The sequence below is a fragment of the Phaenicophaeus curvirostris genome, chromosome Z (genome assembly GCF_032191515.1).
Source record: "Phaenicophaeus curvirostris isolate KB17595 chromosome Z, BPBGC_Pcur_1.0, whole genome shotgun sequence".
In the NCBI taxonomy this organism is placed as follows: Eukaryota; Metazoa; Chordata; class Aves; order Cuculiformes; family Cuculidae; genus Phaenicophaeus; species Phaenicophaeus curvirostris.
The window spans coordinates 24,232,777-24,248,582 of NC_091431.1; the positions used below are offsets into that span (position 1 = coordinate 24,232,777).

General features: G+C 45.8%; 1 protein-coding gene across 4 annotated transcripts in view; it reads right to left on the reverse strand.

Annotated features, from left to right (window-relative positions):
* Positions 1 to 15,806, reverse strand: part of SHB (SH2 domain containing adaptor protein B) — a 70,861-nt gene extending 55,055 nt beyond the window's left edge. For 3 of the 4 annotated variants that reach the window (XR_011339370.1, XM_069879987.1, XM_069879989.1), the window contains exon 1: positions 15,224 to 15,806. Coding sequence is in view for 3 of the 4 variants with exons in the window: in XM_069879987.1 (XP_069736088.1) it covers positions 15,224 to 15,748 (525 nt within the window). In the remaining variant the exon portion in view is untranslated. The remainder of the gene's footprint in view (positions 1 to 15,223) is intronic. The other variant, XM_069879990.1, reaches the window with a different exon arrangement.

Genomic DNA, 15,806 nt, shown 5'->3' on the forward strand with positions numbered 1-15,806 from the left:
ACATACACAAAGATATTCAGAGACACAAACATCTCTTCTACACCAAACAGTGTCAGTGAGCTTGGGGAGCAATGCAGCCTGTAAAGAAACATAGAATAGGCATTTATTCAGTGATCAAGAAAAATATAACAGCAAACTAGCCACCACCAGACCAGACAGCAAACCAGAAGTGTACTAACGAACTTGATGGTTAAAAAGAGAAGCAGATTCACCTTTGTCCTTTCTAGATCCTTTCTCCTCACTAATCAGGTTAAAACCCCTTTACATAAATTCCAATACAAGCTCTTAATGTGCCTAACTTCTTATCTAGAGTTAAAATGTCCTTTAAATCACAATAAACTGCATAATTTTATTCTGTCTTTAGAGGTTCTCCTTCCACATATCCATTACATTAGAACAGCCCCAATGCTAACAGTTTGCTTGCACATTTGCCTTAAGTTGGATGTGTAAAATGTGTAACACAAGACTTTTTTCCTTATCTGAGTAGTCTTGAAGGAAAAGCTGCAGATAATGGTTTAGTGATTGATAGGAATGGTTGGACTCGATGATCCAGTAGGTCCTTTCCAACCTAATGATTCTATGATTCTATAATATCTGTACCATCACGCAATATTAAGAAAGCTGGATATATGGTGGCCCCACTGTTGAAACGGAATGGTGTAATTCTTTTTTACCTATGCTTAGCACCTCAGTACTTCCATGTTCACATGTAGATTTCACAGAATCACAGAATCACAGAATAACCAGGTTGGAAAAGACCCACCGGATCATCAAGTCCAACTGTTCCTATCAATCACTAAACCACGTCCCTCAGCACCTCGTCCACCCGTGCCTTAAACACCTCCAGGGAAGGTGACTCAACCACCTCCCTGGGCAGCCTCTGCCAGTGCCCAATGACTCTTTCCATGAAAAATTTTTTCCTAATGTCCAGCCTGAACCTCCCCTGGCAGAGCTTGAGGCCATTCCCTCTTGTCCTGTCTCCTGTCACTTGGGAAAAGAGGCCAGCACCCTCCTCTCCACAACCTCCTTTCAGGTAGTTGTAGAGAGCAATGAGGTCTCCCCTCAGCCTCCTCTTCTCCAGGCTAAACAACCCCAGCTCTCTTAGCCGCTCCTCATAAGGCCTGTTCTCCAGCCCCCCCACCAGCTTTGTTGCTCTTCTCTGGACTCGTTCCAGAGCCTCAACATCTTTCTTGTGGGGAGGGGCCCAGAACTGAACACAGGATTCGAGGAGCGGTCTCACCAGTGCCGAGTCCAGAGGGAGAAGAACCTCCCTGGACCTGCTGATCACGCCGTTTCTGATACAAGCCAAGATGCCATTGGCCTTCTTGGCCACCCGGGCACACTGCTGGCTCATATTCAGTCACTGTCAACCAACACCCTCAGGTCCCTCTCCTCCAGGCAGCTTTCTAGACAGACTTCTCCTGGTCTGTAGCACTGCACAGGGTTGTAGTGCCCCAAGTGCAGGACCCGGCATTTGGCCTTGTTAAACCTCATGCCATTGGACTCAGCCCAGTGGTCCAGCCTGTCCAGATCCCTTTGCAGAGCTTCTCTACCCTCCAGCAGATCCACACTTCCACCCAGCTTAGTGTCATCCACAAACTTGCTAAGGGTGCACTCGATGCCTTCATCCAGGTCATTGATAAAGACTTTGAACAGGACTGGACCCAGCACTCAGCCCTGGGGAACCCCACTTGTCACTGGCCTCCAGCTGGATTTCACACCATTTCCCACCACTCTCTGGGCCCGGCCATCCAACCAGTTTTCCACCCAGGAGAGTGTGCGCCTGTCCAGGCCGAAGGCTGACAGGTTCAGAAGCAGAATGTTGTGAGAAACTGTGTCAAAGGCTTTACTGAAGTCCAGGAAGACCACATCCACAGCCTTTCCCTCATCCAGCAGCCGAGTCACTTTGTCATAGAAGGCGATCAGGTTAGTCTGGCAAGACCTGCCTTCTGTGAACCCATGTTGACTGGGCCTGATCACCCAGTTCTCTTGCATGTGCTTCATGATAGCACTCAAGATCACCTGTTCCATGACTTTCCCTGGCACTGAGGTCAGACTGACAGGCCTGTAGTTTCCTGGGTCCTCCCTGCGACCCTTCTTGTAGATGGGCACAACATCAGCCAGCCTCCAGTCCAGTGGGACTTCCCCAGTCTTCCAGGACTGTTGGAAGATGATGGAAAGGGGTTTGGCCAGCACATCTGCCAGCTCCTTCAATACCCTAGGGTGAATCCCATCTAGCCCCACAGACTTGTGGGTGTCTAGTCGGGCTAGCAAGGCTCTGACCACCTCCTCTTGGATCACGGGAGCCTCATTATGCTCCTCTAGCTCCTGGGTCTGTGCACAGACAGAACGACCCTCCTTACAACTAAAGACTGAGGCAAAGAAGGCATTAAGTACCTCAGCCTTTTCCTCATCCCCTGTCACTGTTGTTCCTTCTGTGTCCAATAGGGACTGTATGGTCTCCCTAGTCTGCCTTTTATTATTTATATATTTGTAGAAAGATTTTTTGTTATCTTTCACAGACTTGGCCAATTCAATTTCTAGCTGAGCCTTAGCCCTTCTGATTTTCTCTCTACACAATCTCACTTCCCTCCTGTAGTCCACCCAACAGGCCTGTCCCTTCTTCCACAGCCTATAAACATTTCTCTTCTTCTTGATATCCCTCAAGATCTGTCTGTTCAACCAAGCTGGCTTTCTCCCCTGCCGGCTTTTTTTCCGAAACATGTGGATGGCTTTCTCTTGAGCTGCTAGGACCACCCTTTTGAAGAGCTCCCAGCCCTCCTGGGCTCCCTTGCCCTTAAGTACTGTCTCCCATGAGACTTTGCCAACCAGCCTTCTGAAGAAATCAAAGTCTGCCCTCTGGAAATTTAATGCTATCGTCTTGCTAACTACCCTCTTCACTTCACCTAGAACAGAAAACCCTATCATCTCATGGTCGCTTAGTCCTAGGCGTCCACCTACTGCCACATCCCCCACAAGGCCTTCTCTGTTCACAAACAGCAGGTCCAGGAGGGCACCCTCCCTTGTTGGTTCATTCACCAACTGTGCAAGGAAGTTACCTTCCACACACTCCAGGAACCTCCTAGACTGTTTCCTTTCTTCTGTATTGTACACCCAGCAGATATCAGGCAGATTGAAGTCTCCCACAAGAACAAGAGGCATTGATCTAGAGATTGACCGCAGCTGTTTATAGAAGAGCTCATCAGCTGCTTCTCCTTGGCTGGGTGGTCCGTAACAGACTCCCATCACAAAATCTACCTTCTGGTGGGCTCCTCTGATTTTGACCCACAGGCACTCAATCTCCTGATGGCCACAATCCATCTCAACCGTGTCCAAGTCCTCCCTCACAAAGAGGGCCACCCCGCCTCCTCTCCTACCCTTCCTGTCCCGCCTGAAAAGCTTATACCCCACCATAGCTGCACTCCAGTCATATGAGTCGTCCCACCATGTTTCCGTGATGGCAACGACATCATAGGCTCCTTGCCCTACGACAGCTTCCAGCTCTTCTTTCTTATTCCCCATGCTGCGTGCATTGGTGTAAATGCACTTCAGCTGAGCTGCCGAGCCTTCAGCCCTCCTAGAGGGAACAGGGTTCGTTCCCAACTGCCTGGTAACTGGAGTAGTTAACATCAGAGTGCCTGCATCTCCCTTAGCACCCCAAGGTGTGTTCTCCCCCACTTTCTGTGTGGTGAGGTGCTGGTGGTCCTCACCCGCGCACCCTCTCCCAATCACCAATTCCCCACATCCAGGCTCGTTCCTGTCTAGCCTGGGCTCAACCCCCTCCCCCTTCAGATCTAGTTTAAAGCTCGATTTACGAGCTTGGCTAGGTTTCTAGCAAGGAACTTAACTCACTCTGTACATATTCACATGGAAATTCAGAGGACAAGGTAAGGAAGCAAGCACAGTTCATTCCTTCTTGCTGATCAGCACTAGTATTCAGCTCTGCTTTAGTCTCTTCACAATATCATTCTCCCCCATTGAGTCACCCAACCACATACACATGCACTTGAGTTGAACAAAACCCCATTCATTCTTTTATGCTTTTTCAGAAGAAGGTATGGTTGTGTGCTTCAGAGACTACTGTCAGACTAACTCTACATTCACTTACAGAACACAGACATATCTCTCATGCATCTTCATATGTGACATAGCGATCTACAGATATTGCAAGGGCATGAACTGCATCTACAACATACAGCTTTCTTTTCTGCCTCCATCAAGTTGTCAGCTGCTGGAACCCGGCCAAAGTCATCACTACTGAATCAGCAAAGACATGTAAAAGCAATGGACTATCTCCCTCTCCCATGGCTGCCTTTTTTGAGTACAGATCCTCATAGCAATCAACAGATAGAAAGATAAAGTGGTGGACATAGGCAGAAGCAGTAAGAAGTAAACCAACTGCGAAGCACGCAAGGCAATCTTGTAACAGGCATGCCAGTGCAAGGACCTGGATGGCTACTCCATGCAGTGATATCCTTACAGGGCTATCCCTGCAGCCCACCTGACCTCTCAAATATAACCTGTTGAGCAGCAGTAGGGCCACATGGCTCTTCTTTCTGCACCAGAAAGCTGAAGGGAAAAGAGAAAGAGATATACCCTTCCGCTGGCTCAGAGAGGCCTAGTTGTGTAGCTCCAGCCTATCACCCTGTACAGAGAAATAGCCAGCATCCTGCTATTCTGCCCAGAGGTCTGCACACAGATGGCCACTTCTGAAGTCAGAGTATTTCAGTCTCACCTCCGGTTACCACTTGTTGCACTGTTTGTGCCCATCTTCACCTTCCTTTCAACAAGAAGAATGTATTGACTCCTCCAGCACACTGAATGATCTAACTCCAGAATGGTAAAAGCCCCACTGTGGAGGCTTTCTAGATGCAAGAAGGCCACTCTAAAATACTATACCACAACTGAAAAAACAGTACAACAACTTGGACATATTAAGCCAGCAACAGCTGCCTATTGTGACAAGGCTTCTCTAGACTCAATTACACAGCCATCCCCACAACTCTCCTAATAACACAACGGTAATTGAAAACTCTGTGTTTATCTTGTTCCCACACACAGCTCAGAACTCACTGAGTTACAATCTCATGGGTGGAACATCACTACAGAACTTCCCCACTGTCCAGTCTGGTATCCACCTTTACTCAGGTCTGTTTCATGGAGCAGACAGACATTACAGCTCAGCACTCAGTCCACACTGATGAAAAACCTCTCTCTCTGATGAACCAGATCCCTACATCACAGCCCAGAACTGCAACTGAAATTCCCACTGAACTTGACATCTCCTCCCTGTATGCCACAATTTAGCATGCCTTCTTCCGTGACAAATTAGCAGCTAAAATGACTTAATTATTTAGCAGACATATATCACAAAGCACCTTCAGACATATAGTGACAGCAAGTCCAATTAAACAGCATTCATGTTCCTTCCAATACTTTCCATCTTCCTTTAAAACCAGCTGGAAATGTGTCAGCAGCATCTGTGCAGTTCAGTGAACTCATGACTATATGAGATATACAATTCTATACATACAGCATCACAACTGTGTACAGGCCAAAGCAAGCATCTTTTGATTCACACACAGAATGCAGTGTTATACATAACGGTTGGGAGCTGCACACTGCAGCCAGAGGCCTTTCTAAGTCCCCCACTGGAAATTCCAGTAGGAGCTTCATAACAAGAAGTTATGAACAAGGTGGCAAAGGCAGCTTTAGGGACACTTCTTCCTGAAACAGAACACAACAAGCATTTGAGGAAGCTCCCAACACCACTATCTGGCAGTTTTTAGTTTCTGCTAGGTTGTAGGCTTCTGATCCTTATCTATCACTGAATCATTTGTCTAATCCTTGCATTAGAAAAATTGCTCACAGGATTTACCAAATCATCCAGCTCACCTTCATAGCAGAGATATATGTCTGTCAGCCACAGCAGAGCTTCTCAAAATAAATTTCAGGTTTTAAACTACCTGCAGTGGCCTTTCATTCTTCTGTATCCCCTGCAGATCCCTGGCAGGACAATTATGCCAATCATTATGGCTAGCCAGCTTATTTCTTTAATGTAGACATGGCAGGGTATGGGAGACATGAGAGGAGCACTGGAGATGAAGGCAAAGTAATTTCTCTCTAATCTGAAAAAGAGAGAAATTAGTCACAGGTCACAAAAGCCAAAGCACACTAGATCAATGGTTTCTCATTGACTGGCAGGATATTCTTCCAGTTTAGCATTAACCAAACGCTTACTCCTTTCTATACTCACCAACCAGAAGCAGAGTTACACAGAAGACAGGAAATCTAATGAACATTGAATTTAGAACGATTTTAACAAGTCCAAATGCCAGATTTTGCACCTGGGCTGGAGTAATGCTGGACACAAGCATTAACTGGTAGAAGAGTGGCTGGGCAGTAGCCCTTCAGAAAGGGATCTGTGTGTGCTTGCTGGCACTATAATCAAATTGAGTCAGCAGTGTATCCTGACAGTCAAGTGGGCAAACCGCACCCTGGAGTGCACCAAATGCAGCATCACCAGCTGATCAAAAGAGGTGATTATCCCACTGTATTTAGTGATAGTGTGGTCTCACCTTGAGTGTTGTGTGCAGTTCTGGACCTCATAATTTAAGAAAGGTGCTAAGGTACTCAAACACAACCAGAGAAGGGCAACAAAGCAATGAAAGTGCAGAATGCATCTCCTGTGAAGAGTGACTAAGGATTTCTGAAAAAAAGGAGGATGAAGAGTGATCTCATTGCTCTCTACAGCTCTCTGAGGAGCAGAAGTGGAAGAGGAGGCCCTTATCTCTTCTCCCTGGGATCCAGTGACAGGATGTACAGGAATGGTTCAAAGGCATGTCAGAGGAGGTTCAGACTTGATATTAGGAAAAACTTCTTTACTGAGAGGGCGGTCAAACACTGGAACAGGCTTCCTATAAAGGTGGTCAATGTCCTATGTCAGGGTTTAAGAGGCATTTGGACAATGCCCTTAACAACATGCTTGAACTTTTGGTCAGCTCTAAAGTAGTCAGACAGTTGGACTAGATGATCATCATTGGTCACTTCCAACTGAGGAAAAAAAAAAAATCTATTCTAAGGCAAAAAATCTGTTTGCTGCCACAATATTGGCTGAAACTAGGGCTCAAAGGCGGTATATGAAAAGTAGCATTTTCTTTAAAGAAAAACACTGTCCTAAATCTTCACTTGGAAAGAAACCATAACAAACTTCTTCTGCAGTCCCACTTTACTGATCTACAATCTAAAGTTCCTACACAAAAATTGCCCATAGAATACATGGCACTGCTGTATGCCATTTGTACCTCATTCAGACCTTATATTCTGATCTTTAAAACTACATTTAGGACACTAGTAACTTCTACCTGAAGTTTTAAGACTACTTTCTGTTGCTTTGGGTTTTATGTTGGTTTTTTTTTTAAACAAAAAAAATCTTGCAAAATTAAAATAGATCTTTAAACATCTGTAGCAGAGATCTGAAGTAAGGAAGGGTAGTCTGTTCACACACAATCCTCCTGTAGCAACCTTTAGTCCAGTCATAAAGCAATATCACGTTACAAATTGTCAGTAGTCCCTCAGTTGTCACTATTAGCCTTGCGCATAAAACTTCGAAATTCCTCATGAACGAAGAATAATCCAATATCTAGTATTTCTGCAAAGCCACATGGAAACATCACAAGAATTGAAGCATTACTGTTTGACATCTGGTTATGGAATTCAGCTACAGAAAAAAAGCTGCTCTGCAGGTTTTTTCAGTCTAAACCAAACAGACTGTAGCTATTTTTAGAGTCAAATATTAACAAGCAATTAACTTTAAGCTGGCCTTCCATCCTTTCAATGGAAATGATCCCAAGTACTGTTAGGTTAAGTTCTGTTAAGTTTTGTTAGGTTTTCAGCTAGAAGTAAAAAACAAGGCCATCCTGGCCTTGAACACCTCCAGGAATGGGGTATCCACAACATCCCTGGGCAACCTGTTCCAGTGTCTCACCAGTCTCATAGTGAGGAATTTCCTCCTTATGTCTAGTCCAAATCCGCCTCTCTCCAGTTTACACCCATTGCCCCCTAGTCCTATCACTACATGCCTTTCTAAAGAGTCCCTCCCCAGCTTTCTTGTAGGCCCCTACAAGAAGGTTGTACTAGAAGGTTGCTATAAGATCTCCTTTGAGCCTTCTCTTCTCCAGGCTGAAGAAACCCAACTCTCTCAGCCTGTCCTCATATGGGAGGCACTCCAGTCCTCTGATCTTCTTTATAGCCCTCCTCTAGACCCATTCCAACAGTTCCATACCCATCTTACGTTGATGATTGTAGAACCAGACACAATACTCCAGATGAGGTCTCACAAGAGAGGAATAGAGGAGCAGAACCATCTCCCTTGACCTGCTGGCCATGCTACTTTTGATGCAGCCCAGGATACAGTTGGCCTTCCAGGCTTCAAGCACACACTGCCAGCTCATGTCGAGTTTCTCATCGACCAGTATCCCCAGGTCCTTCTCTGCAGGGCAGCTCTAAATCATGTCATCCCCCATGTGTACTGAAATTGGGGATTGCCCCGACGCAGTTGCAGGACCTTGCACTTGGCCTTGTTGAACCTCATGAGGTTCTCACAGGCCCACTTCTCCAGCCTGTCTCTGTCCCTTGGGATTACATCCTGTCCTTCCACTGTGGCTTCCCCAATTTAGAGAGAAGGATGTTGTAGGGGACCATGTCAAAGGCTTTACATAAGTCCAGAAGGATCACAAACATCAGTTTACCCACGTCTACTGCTGCGGTTACCCCATCATAGAAAGCCATTAAGTTGGTCATACAGAACTTGCCCTTGGCAAAGCCATGCTGGCTGCCATTAATCACCTCCCCATCCTCCACGTGCTTTAGCATGTCTTCTAGGAGGATCTGTTCCATGATCTTTCCAAGCATGGAGGTGAGGCTGACAGGTCGGTAGTCGTCAGGGTCATCTTTTCCCCTCTTTTTAAAATGGGCACCATTTCACCCTTCTTCCAGTTACCAGGGACTTCTCCTGATTGCCATGATTTTTCAAATATCATGGAGAGTGGCTTGGCAACCACATCAGCCAGTTCCCTCAGGACTCTGAGAGGTATCTCATCAGGTCCTGTAGACTTATATATATGCAGATTCCTCAGATGGTCACAAACCTGATTCACCTTTGCAGTGGGAGGGGGTTTACCCCGCTGGTCACTATCTTGCTGTCCCATGACCCAGGAGGGGTGAGAAGAGTGGTTGTTGGACTAAGACAAATAAAGTTGTTAAGTACCTCCTCCTTGTCCTTGTCTGTTGATACAAGGTCACCATTCCCAACCATCACTTCAGGTACGTTCTCTTTAACCTTCCTCTTCTGACTGACATACCTGCAGAAGCCCTTCTTGTTGGTCTTCACTTCCCTTGCTGAGTTCAGCTCCAGCTGTGCCTTGGCCTTCCTGACCTCATCCCTACAAAACCAGCCAGTGTCCCTGTACACTTTCCAGGTTACTTGCCCCTGTTAGCACTGCCTGTGCGCTCTCTTGCTCTTCTGGAGTTTGACCAGCAGGTTTCAACTCAGCCACGCTGGTCTCTTCCCTTTCCTGTCTGCTTTCCTCTATCTGGGGACTGAGTGCTCTTTTGCCTCATGGAAAGAATTCTTAAGTATTTGCCAGCTCCGTTCTGCTCCCTTGAATCCAGTAACAGAGGTACTTTCTTTCAATGGTTTGCATTTGCTTACTGTGAGGGTACACACATGACACACTCCCAGAAGACTATCACTCCCTCTCTTAACCTCCACACATCCAACTGCTTCGCACTCCTTCCTGATAGCCGTTTTCTGCTTAGATCTCTCTGTGTCCAAAAGTGTGAAAATTTGGATGGTTTCCAGATCAGAGATTGTTCTGGGCTATGCAACACACTACAGGCATCAAGCATGGTAGTAAGTGAACAGTCTAACAGAATCACAAGGTAGGAAAAGACCTCCAGGATCATCGAGTCCAACCATTCCTATCAAACACTAAACCACATGCCTCAGCACCTCATCCACCTGTCCCTTAAACACCTCCAGGGAAGGTGACTCAACCACCTCCCTGGGCAGCCTGTTCCAGTGCCCAATGACACTTTCTGTGAAAATTTTTTTCCTGATGTCCAGCCTGAACCTCCCCTGGCAGAGCTTGAGGCCATTCCCTCTTCTCCTGTCCCCTGTCACTTGGGAGAAGAGGCCAGCACCCTCCTCTCTACAACCTCCTTTCAGGTAGCTGTGGAAAGCAATAAGGTCACCCCTCAGCCTCCTCTTCTCCAGGCTAAACAACCCCAGTTCCCTCAGCTGCTCCTCATAAGGTCTGTTCTCCAGCCCTTTCACCAGCTTTGTCTCTCTTCTTTGGACTCGCTCCAGAGCCTCAACTTCCTTCTTGTAGCGAGGGGCCCAACACATCGCTTCAAGCAACCCTAAGGTCACCAAGACTCCACAGGCTCAGGTAATAACTGAATATCTTTGCATTCATAAGTCTGTGACAGTCCCTTATTCATGACACCAACAAGTGAGGGGAAAACACACTTCTAGCTGCATTGTAGGTGGACTACAGCAACATGAGATGCATGGAAAAAATGCAGCTTGCTGCCTTTATGCATGGCCTTGACCAAGCCCTTCACACATGTCCACAACATCAGTGTCCACCAGTATCTTTTTCTTGAGACCTCTTACTCAAAGACAGAGACATACCTGAATAGGAACCTCATGCAGAGAGGAAGACTGCTTCAGACTACAATCAATTGTAACAAGTAGCAGCCCGACCCTTTGTGGCAATGGACTAAACATGATAAGAGTTACACTTGTAGTTTATGAGCTCTAGAAACCATATACTTTGATATAAATAACCCAAATATTGCTTAAACACTTTTCGAGTGTTTTTTCAGTGCACCCTGACATACCAGCTGCAAGATTCTGTTAAATACACCTGACTTGTTCTCACTTGTAAGAGCAAATAAACTTAGACCTTCCATACACAGAAATAAGACAAACATAATGCCAATGTTTACTGAAATTTTTTAATTATATACATATATTAATAACATTCCACGGAGCCTGAGCACTTTTATGCAAGGCCTTAAGAGTTCAAAGAACATTTTCATCATCTATTGCAATGTCAGAAGGGTACTTGTCTCTTACATAATTGGGGGAAAGCTTTCAAAGCAAACAGGTTTAGCCCTTATGTTTAACTAGCAGCCAGATCTCTGCATCACACTTCAGAGATGGATTCCATGGAAACAAAGGGTAGTTGTTTGGGTTTTTTTGCTTATACAAGTGTAAAATTGACCTATAATCATTATTTTCAGACCTTTGTAAATCAAGTCAGCAACATGGAGCAAAAGATTCCTGCCCGATTGCTGCTGCCATTCATGTTTCACTGGATCAGCTCTGCCTGTATGGAACAGAGCTATTTTCTTAAACATCACAATTGTCCTGTCCTGTGGAAATGGATCTTGCAACTTGCAGCGTCTTCTGCATTCAATATCCAGAACTGCTGCACAGTTCTGCCTCTACTGCACAGAAGGAGTGCAATACAAGGTTTATTATGAAATAATTATCCTTTAAAGCACAAGTATACTAGAATCCCAGCTTTTAAATACTAAGAACTTCCTGAAACAGAGTATGATTCAGCTGCTGTTTGAACAGCCTACCAAGTTCTTCACCTGCCAAGCCAGGCAGAGAAATGTTTAGGTTCAAAAAGGTGTAAGAGGTGAGAAAATACACTAAGTATTGTTTCACACAGACATTTCTCCCTCATCTATTACTATTTTCATGGATTTACACACCATACAATGCCAGCTAGAAGAGTCACTCAGGAAGACTTCAATTTGTTCTTTTACATCCCTAGTTCACAACTTCTTTGTCTGTTGAGTGGATGCTAAGCGAAGTCTTGCAATTATTCTTACCCAAATACAGTAGCTGCCAGGGTGTTCCAGTACATGGCCACATTGTTGTTCAGGCTTGTCTACACTCATTTGTCTACCACAGGAGAGCTACGCAGTTAACATCTCCCAGGCCAGCACTAAAGATGAAAGCCAGTAATTTCTTAGCCTTCATACTGGAAGAACTGAGCTGCCTCTGCCATGAATTCTAACATAGCCCGCTCTCTCTTGTTTGAAGATAAGCATCACTGTTAAATGTTCCCAAACCTGCCTGATTGTACTAGCAAAATAAAAAAATCCACCCACCAATTTGAATTCAAAGACACCTGGCAATGGTTACTCTCCCTTGGGCATTTGTTATAAAGGTGAGTCACCTTGCTATTAAAGATGCATTGCAATTTGTGTTTGTCTGCTTCAACTTTAGTTGATACTTCTACCTTCACACATCAAAGCTTCCTGAATCCCAGCTACACTACATCTCTGTAGTTACTTTTACAACCTATGCCTGGAATCCTGCAAAATACAATCAAGCCTACCCCTGCTTCCAACCTCTATCATCTTTACACCCTGAATCACCTAGTCTATCTTTTTTTCCCCGGGAATTTCAACTAATCAGTCCATCCTTGTTCATACTTTCCATTGGTCCTTCATAAGTAACCACAGCAAACAAACACCTTCCTGAAACTCCTTCCCATTCTAGAAACTCTTAGAGTTTAACACACAACTGGCCTCTTTCAGCCAACTCTTTATTGATGACTGAAGACAAAAATTATAAAATTGTTCACTGTATTTCTTGAAAATTATACTTCTCAGCTAATACCTAAAGAAAAAAAAACCAAAAAACCAAAACAACATTCTATCCTTGCATGTGAAAAATTAAAAAAAAAAAAAAAAGCAGTGCTGGAATGGAACACAAGAATTTAGCAGGCACTATTGGATCATTAAGCTCTGATGTATTTCTGTGATGATGGACCAATATGGCAACTAGATATTTTTTCATTCCTAAGATATTTACTAGCTTAAGTTATGCTACTTACAGTTCTAGCAACTCCTCTGAATGTCAGACCTCTAGGGTTTTTTATACCATCTTTACTCTCTTCTCTATCTTTCTTACAGAAGTTTATTTCCACTTGCCACTGAACTAGGCACACTCTGTTAGCTAAATTTCTTATTCTTTCTCCTCAGTAAATGACAGTTGAAGGAGAGAAGTAGTTCCCTGCCTGCCCACTGCAACCACTGCTTACTAAATTCACCTGTTAGGCTTGATATTTCAGGGGTATGAAAAAGAGAGATTTCATTTCCATTACTGGAAGAAAATAAGACAATTGAAAAAAAAAGGCAACTCATGCATGTATGTAGCATCTCACAATCAAATTCTGTTGTGGGTGGGGGCAGGCACACTTGTCTCCACACTTCAAAAGGTAATTTTATTTCTCAGACATGTCAAGATTTCCTGCTTGTCAAATTTAGTTCTTCCTCTCAAAACCAGAGAGAATGTGACTATGACTTGAGTGTTTTGCATCTTTTTTTTTAAAAAAAAGATTATAGGCCGCCCATCCAAAATAAGTTTCAGAACCTGCAACAAGGGCTTAGAAGCAGCACAGATTTATGAACACACAAGGCAGCAGGTTACCTAGCAATAATGTAGTTTCTGCTTTAAAAATTGCTTAAGTAGGGTCTAATATTGAAAGATAAGAAAATCACGCCCTGTGTATAAAAAAAGAAAAGAATAGTAGTTGCACTCGGAAGCATTTTGCCCTGAGCAATTATTTTCTCTGAAGTATGAAGTTGCTAAAAGTATTTGCCTAAGAGCAGATAGATAGTATCAACACGGGCAATTGAAAGAAGACTGAATATACTAAGACTGTAATATACTGAGTCTGTAGCATTAATCATTCACTTGCACAAAAGAAGTTGCTTCCAGTCAGGAACTACACCTAAAATGACAGACAATGTAATAAATTCTAGACTTTTCATCTTATATCATCACCAGCACAAGCTAATCTATTTGGAATTTCACCTGGACAGGATATAATCTATCAAGTTGTCATGGAAATGTGTCACCGCTCAATGCAATCATGTTACACATTTAAACATGTACACACAGATAATTTAAACTGATAACATTCAGCACATACTTAGAATTCCTCTGATGTGACTATTACATTGAAATTGTAAATATTTCTTCATTTTGTAAATAGACATTAATTTCCAATATTTGAAAAAGAATAAACTATACTCACAGGGCCAACTGGGAGATATGTGCTGTGTCTACAAAATAATTAATGCTACTTCCCTCTGCAAAGCTTCCCTGCTTTAATCCAGGTTCCTGAGCCCAGTATTTCCTACTGCAGCATCTGCAATATTTTGTAATATTTGGGGAGAATGACCAGTAAAATGCAGGAGCACATTTGCGACTGACCTAGTAGGTAAAGAGTCTGCTTCAGCTACCCACCAGTTAGAAACACTGAGTTATCATGGAAGTTGTGATGCTGTTGAAACACAGGACTTTGAACTACTTCACCTTTGACACTGAACTAGGATACACAACAAAGTGTCTCCTAAAAACAGGCAATGTGATTCAGGAGGGCATCAGATTTATTTTTTTAAAAAAATTTTATTACAAGGGGGCTGAGGTCACAATTGTGGATCACAAGCACAGGGCGTCTCGAGTGACTCTGGGGCTCTCCAAGCACCCTTTCCAAAGACTCGCATCCTGTTCTGCAGCAGCATGACAACCCAAGAGCCTTGGTACTAGCCATAAGGCTGCTGGCAGTGCCCTGGAACAGGGCTAGACGCACCTGCAAACCTGTCCCACCAGGAGGGAAGTGAGTGAGAATACAAGGAACCAGCACTTCATCTGCCAACCTTGCACATGCCCTGCCTGCTCTGAGATATTTAAAAAAGTCAGGTCACCCACGGAGGAGAGCAGTGGTAGGCTGCGTAGTTACTACCTCCAGTACCTGAAGGGGTGCAAGAAAGCTGGGGAGGGAGTGTTTAGAAAGGCTTGGGGTGATAGGATGAGGGGCAACGGGTAGAAATTGGAGAGGGGCAAATTTAGACTAGGCATAAGGAGAAATTTTTTTACGATTATGGTGGTGAGGCCCTGACACAGGCTGCCAGGTTGGATGGGGCCTTGGGCAGCCTGGTCTGGTGGGAGGTGTCCCTGTCAGCAGGGGTGGAAGTGGATGATGTTTAAGGTCCCTTCCGACCCAAACCACTCTATGACTCTGTGAACCTACTCCAGACGCACCTAGACAGGAGCCAGCTCGCCCACCCCAAATCCCGCCCTGCCACCCCGCACGCGGGGCAGGAGCACGGACTTCGCGACACCTACTTTGTCCTTCGCGTCGGCGGAGACGGAGGCGGCCCGCTGCTTCGATCCCTTGCCGAGCTTCTTCCCCGCGGCGCCGCCGGCCTCCACCTTGATGAGCCGGTGCCTGGGGGACGCGTGGCGGGCGGCGGGCGGCGTGGCGGGGCGGCGCTCGCTGTGGCTGCGCACGAGGAGCGGGGACCCGGCGGGGCCGCGGGGCGCGGCGCCGCACGACGCCGAGGAGAACCCCTTGCGGGGCGCCTCGCCGGGGTCGTCGGGGCGGTCGGGGAGGCACACGGCTCGCAGCTTGCGCAGGGACGAGCCCGGCTCGCCGTACGGGTCCTCGAAGTCGCGGTCCTTCTGCGCGCGGTAGGCGCGGAGCAGCTCGGCGGTGTCGTCGCAGGGGCGGCGGCGCGGGCAGGGCGAGGCGCGGCGCTGCGGGCGGGGCAGCGGCGGCCCCTTCTCCCGGTAGTCGGCCCGCGGGGGCTGCGGGGGGCTCTTGCTCTTGTTACCGCCCAGGCTGAAGTATTTGTTCAGCCATTTGGCCATCGTCGACCTGGACGCGGACCCCGCCGCCCCCGCATGGAGCAGCGGGGCCGCCCGCACC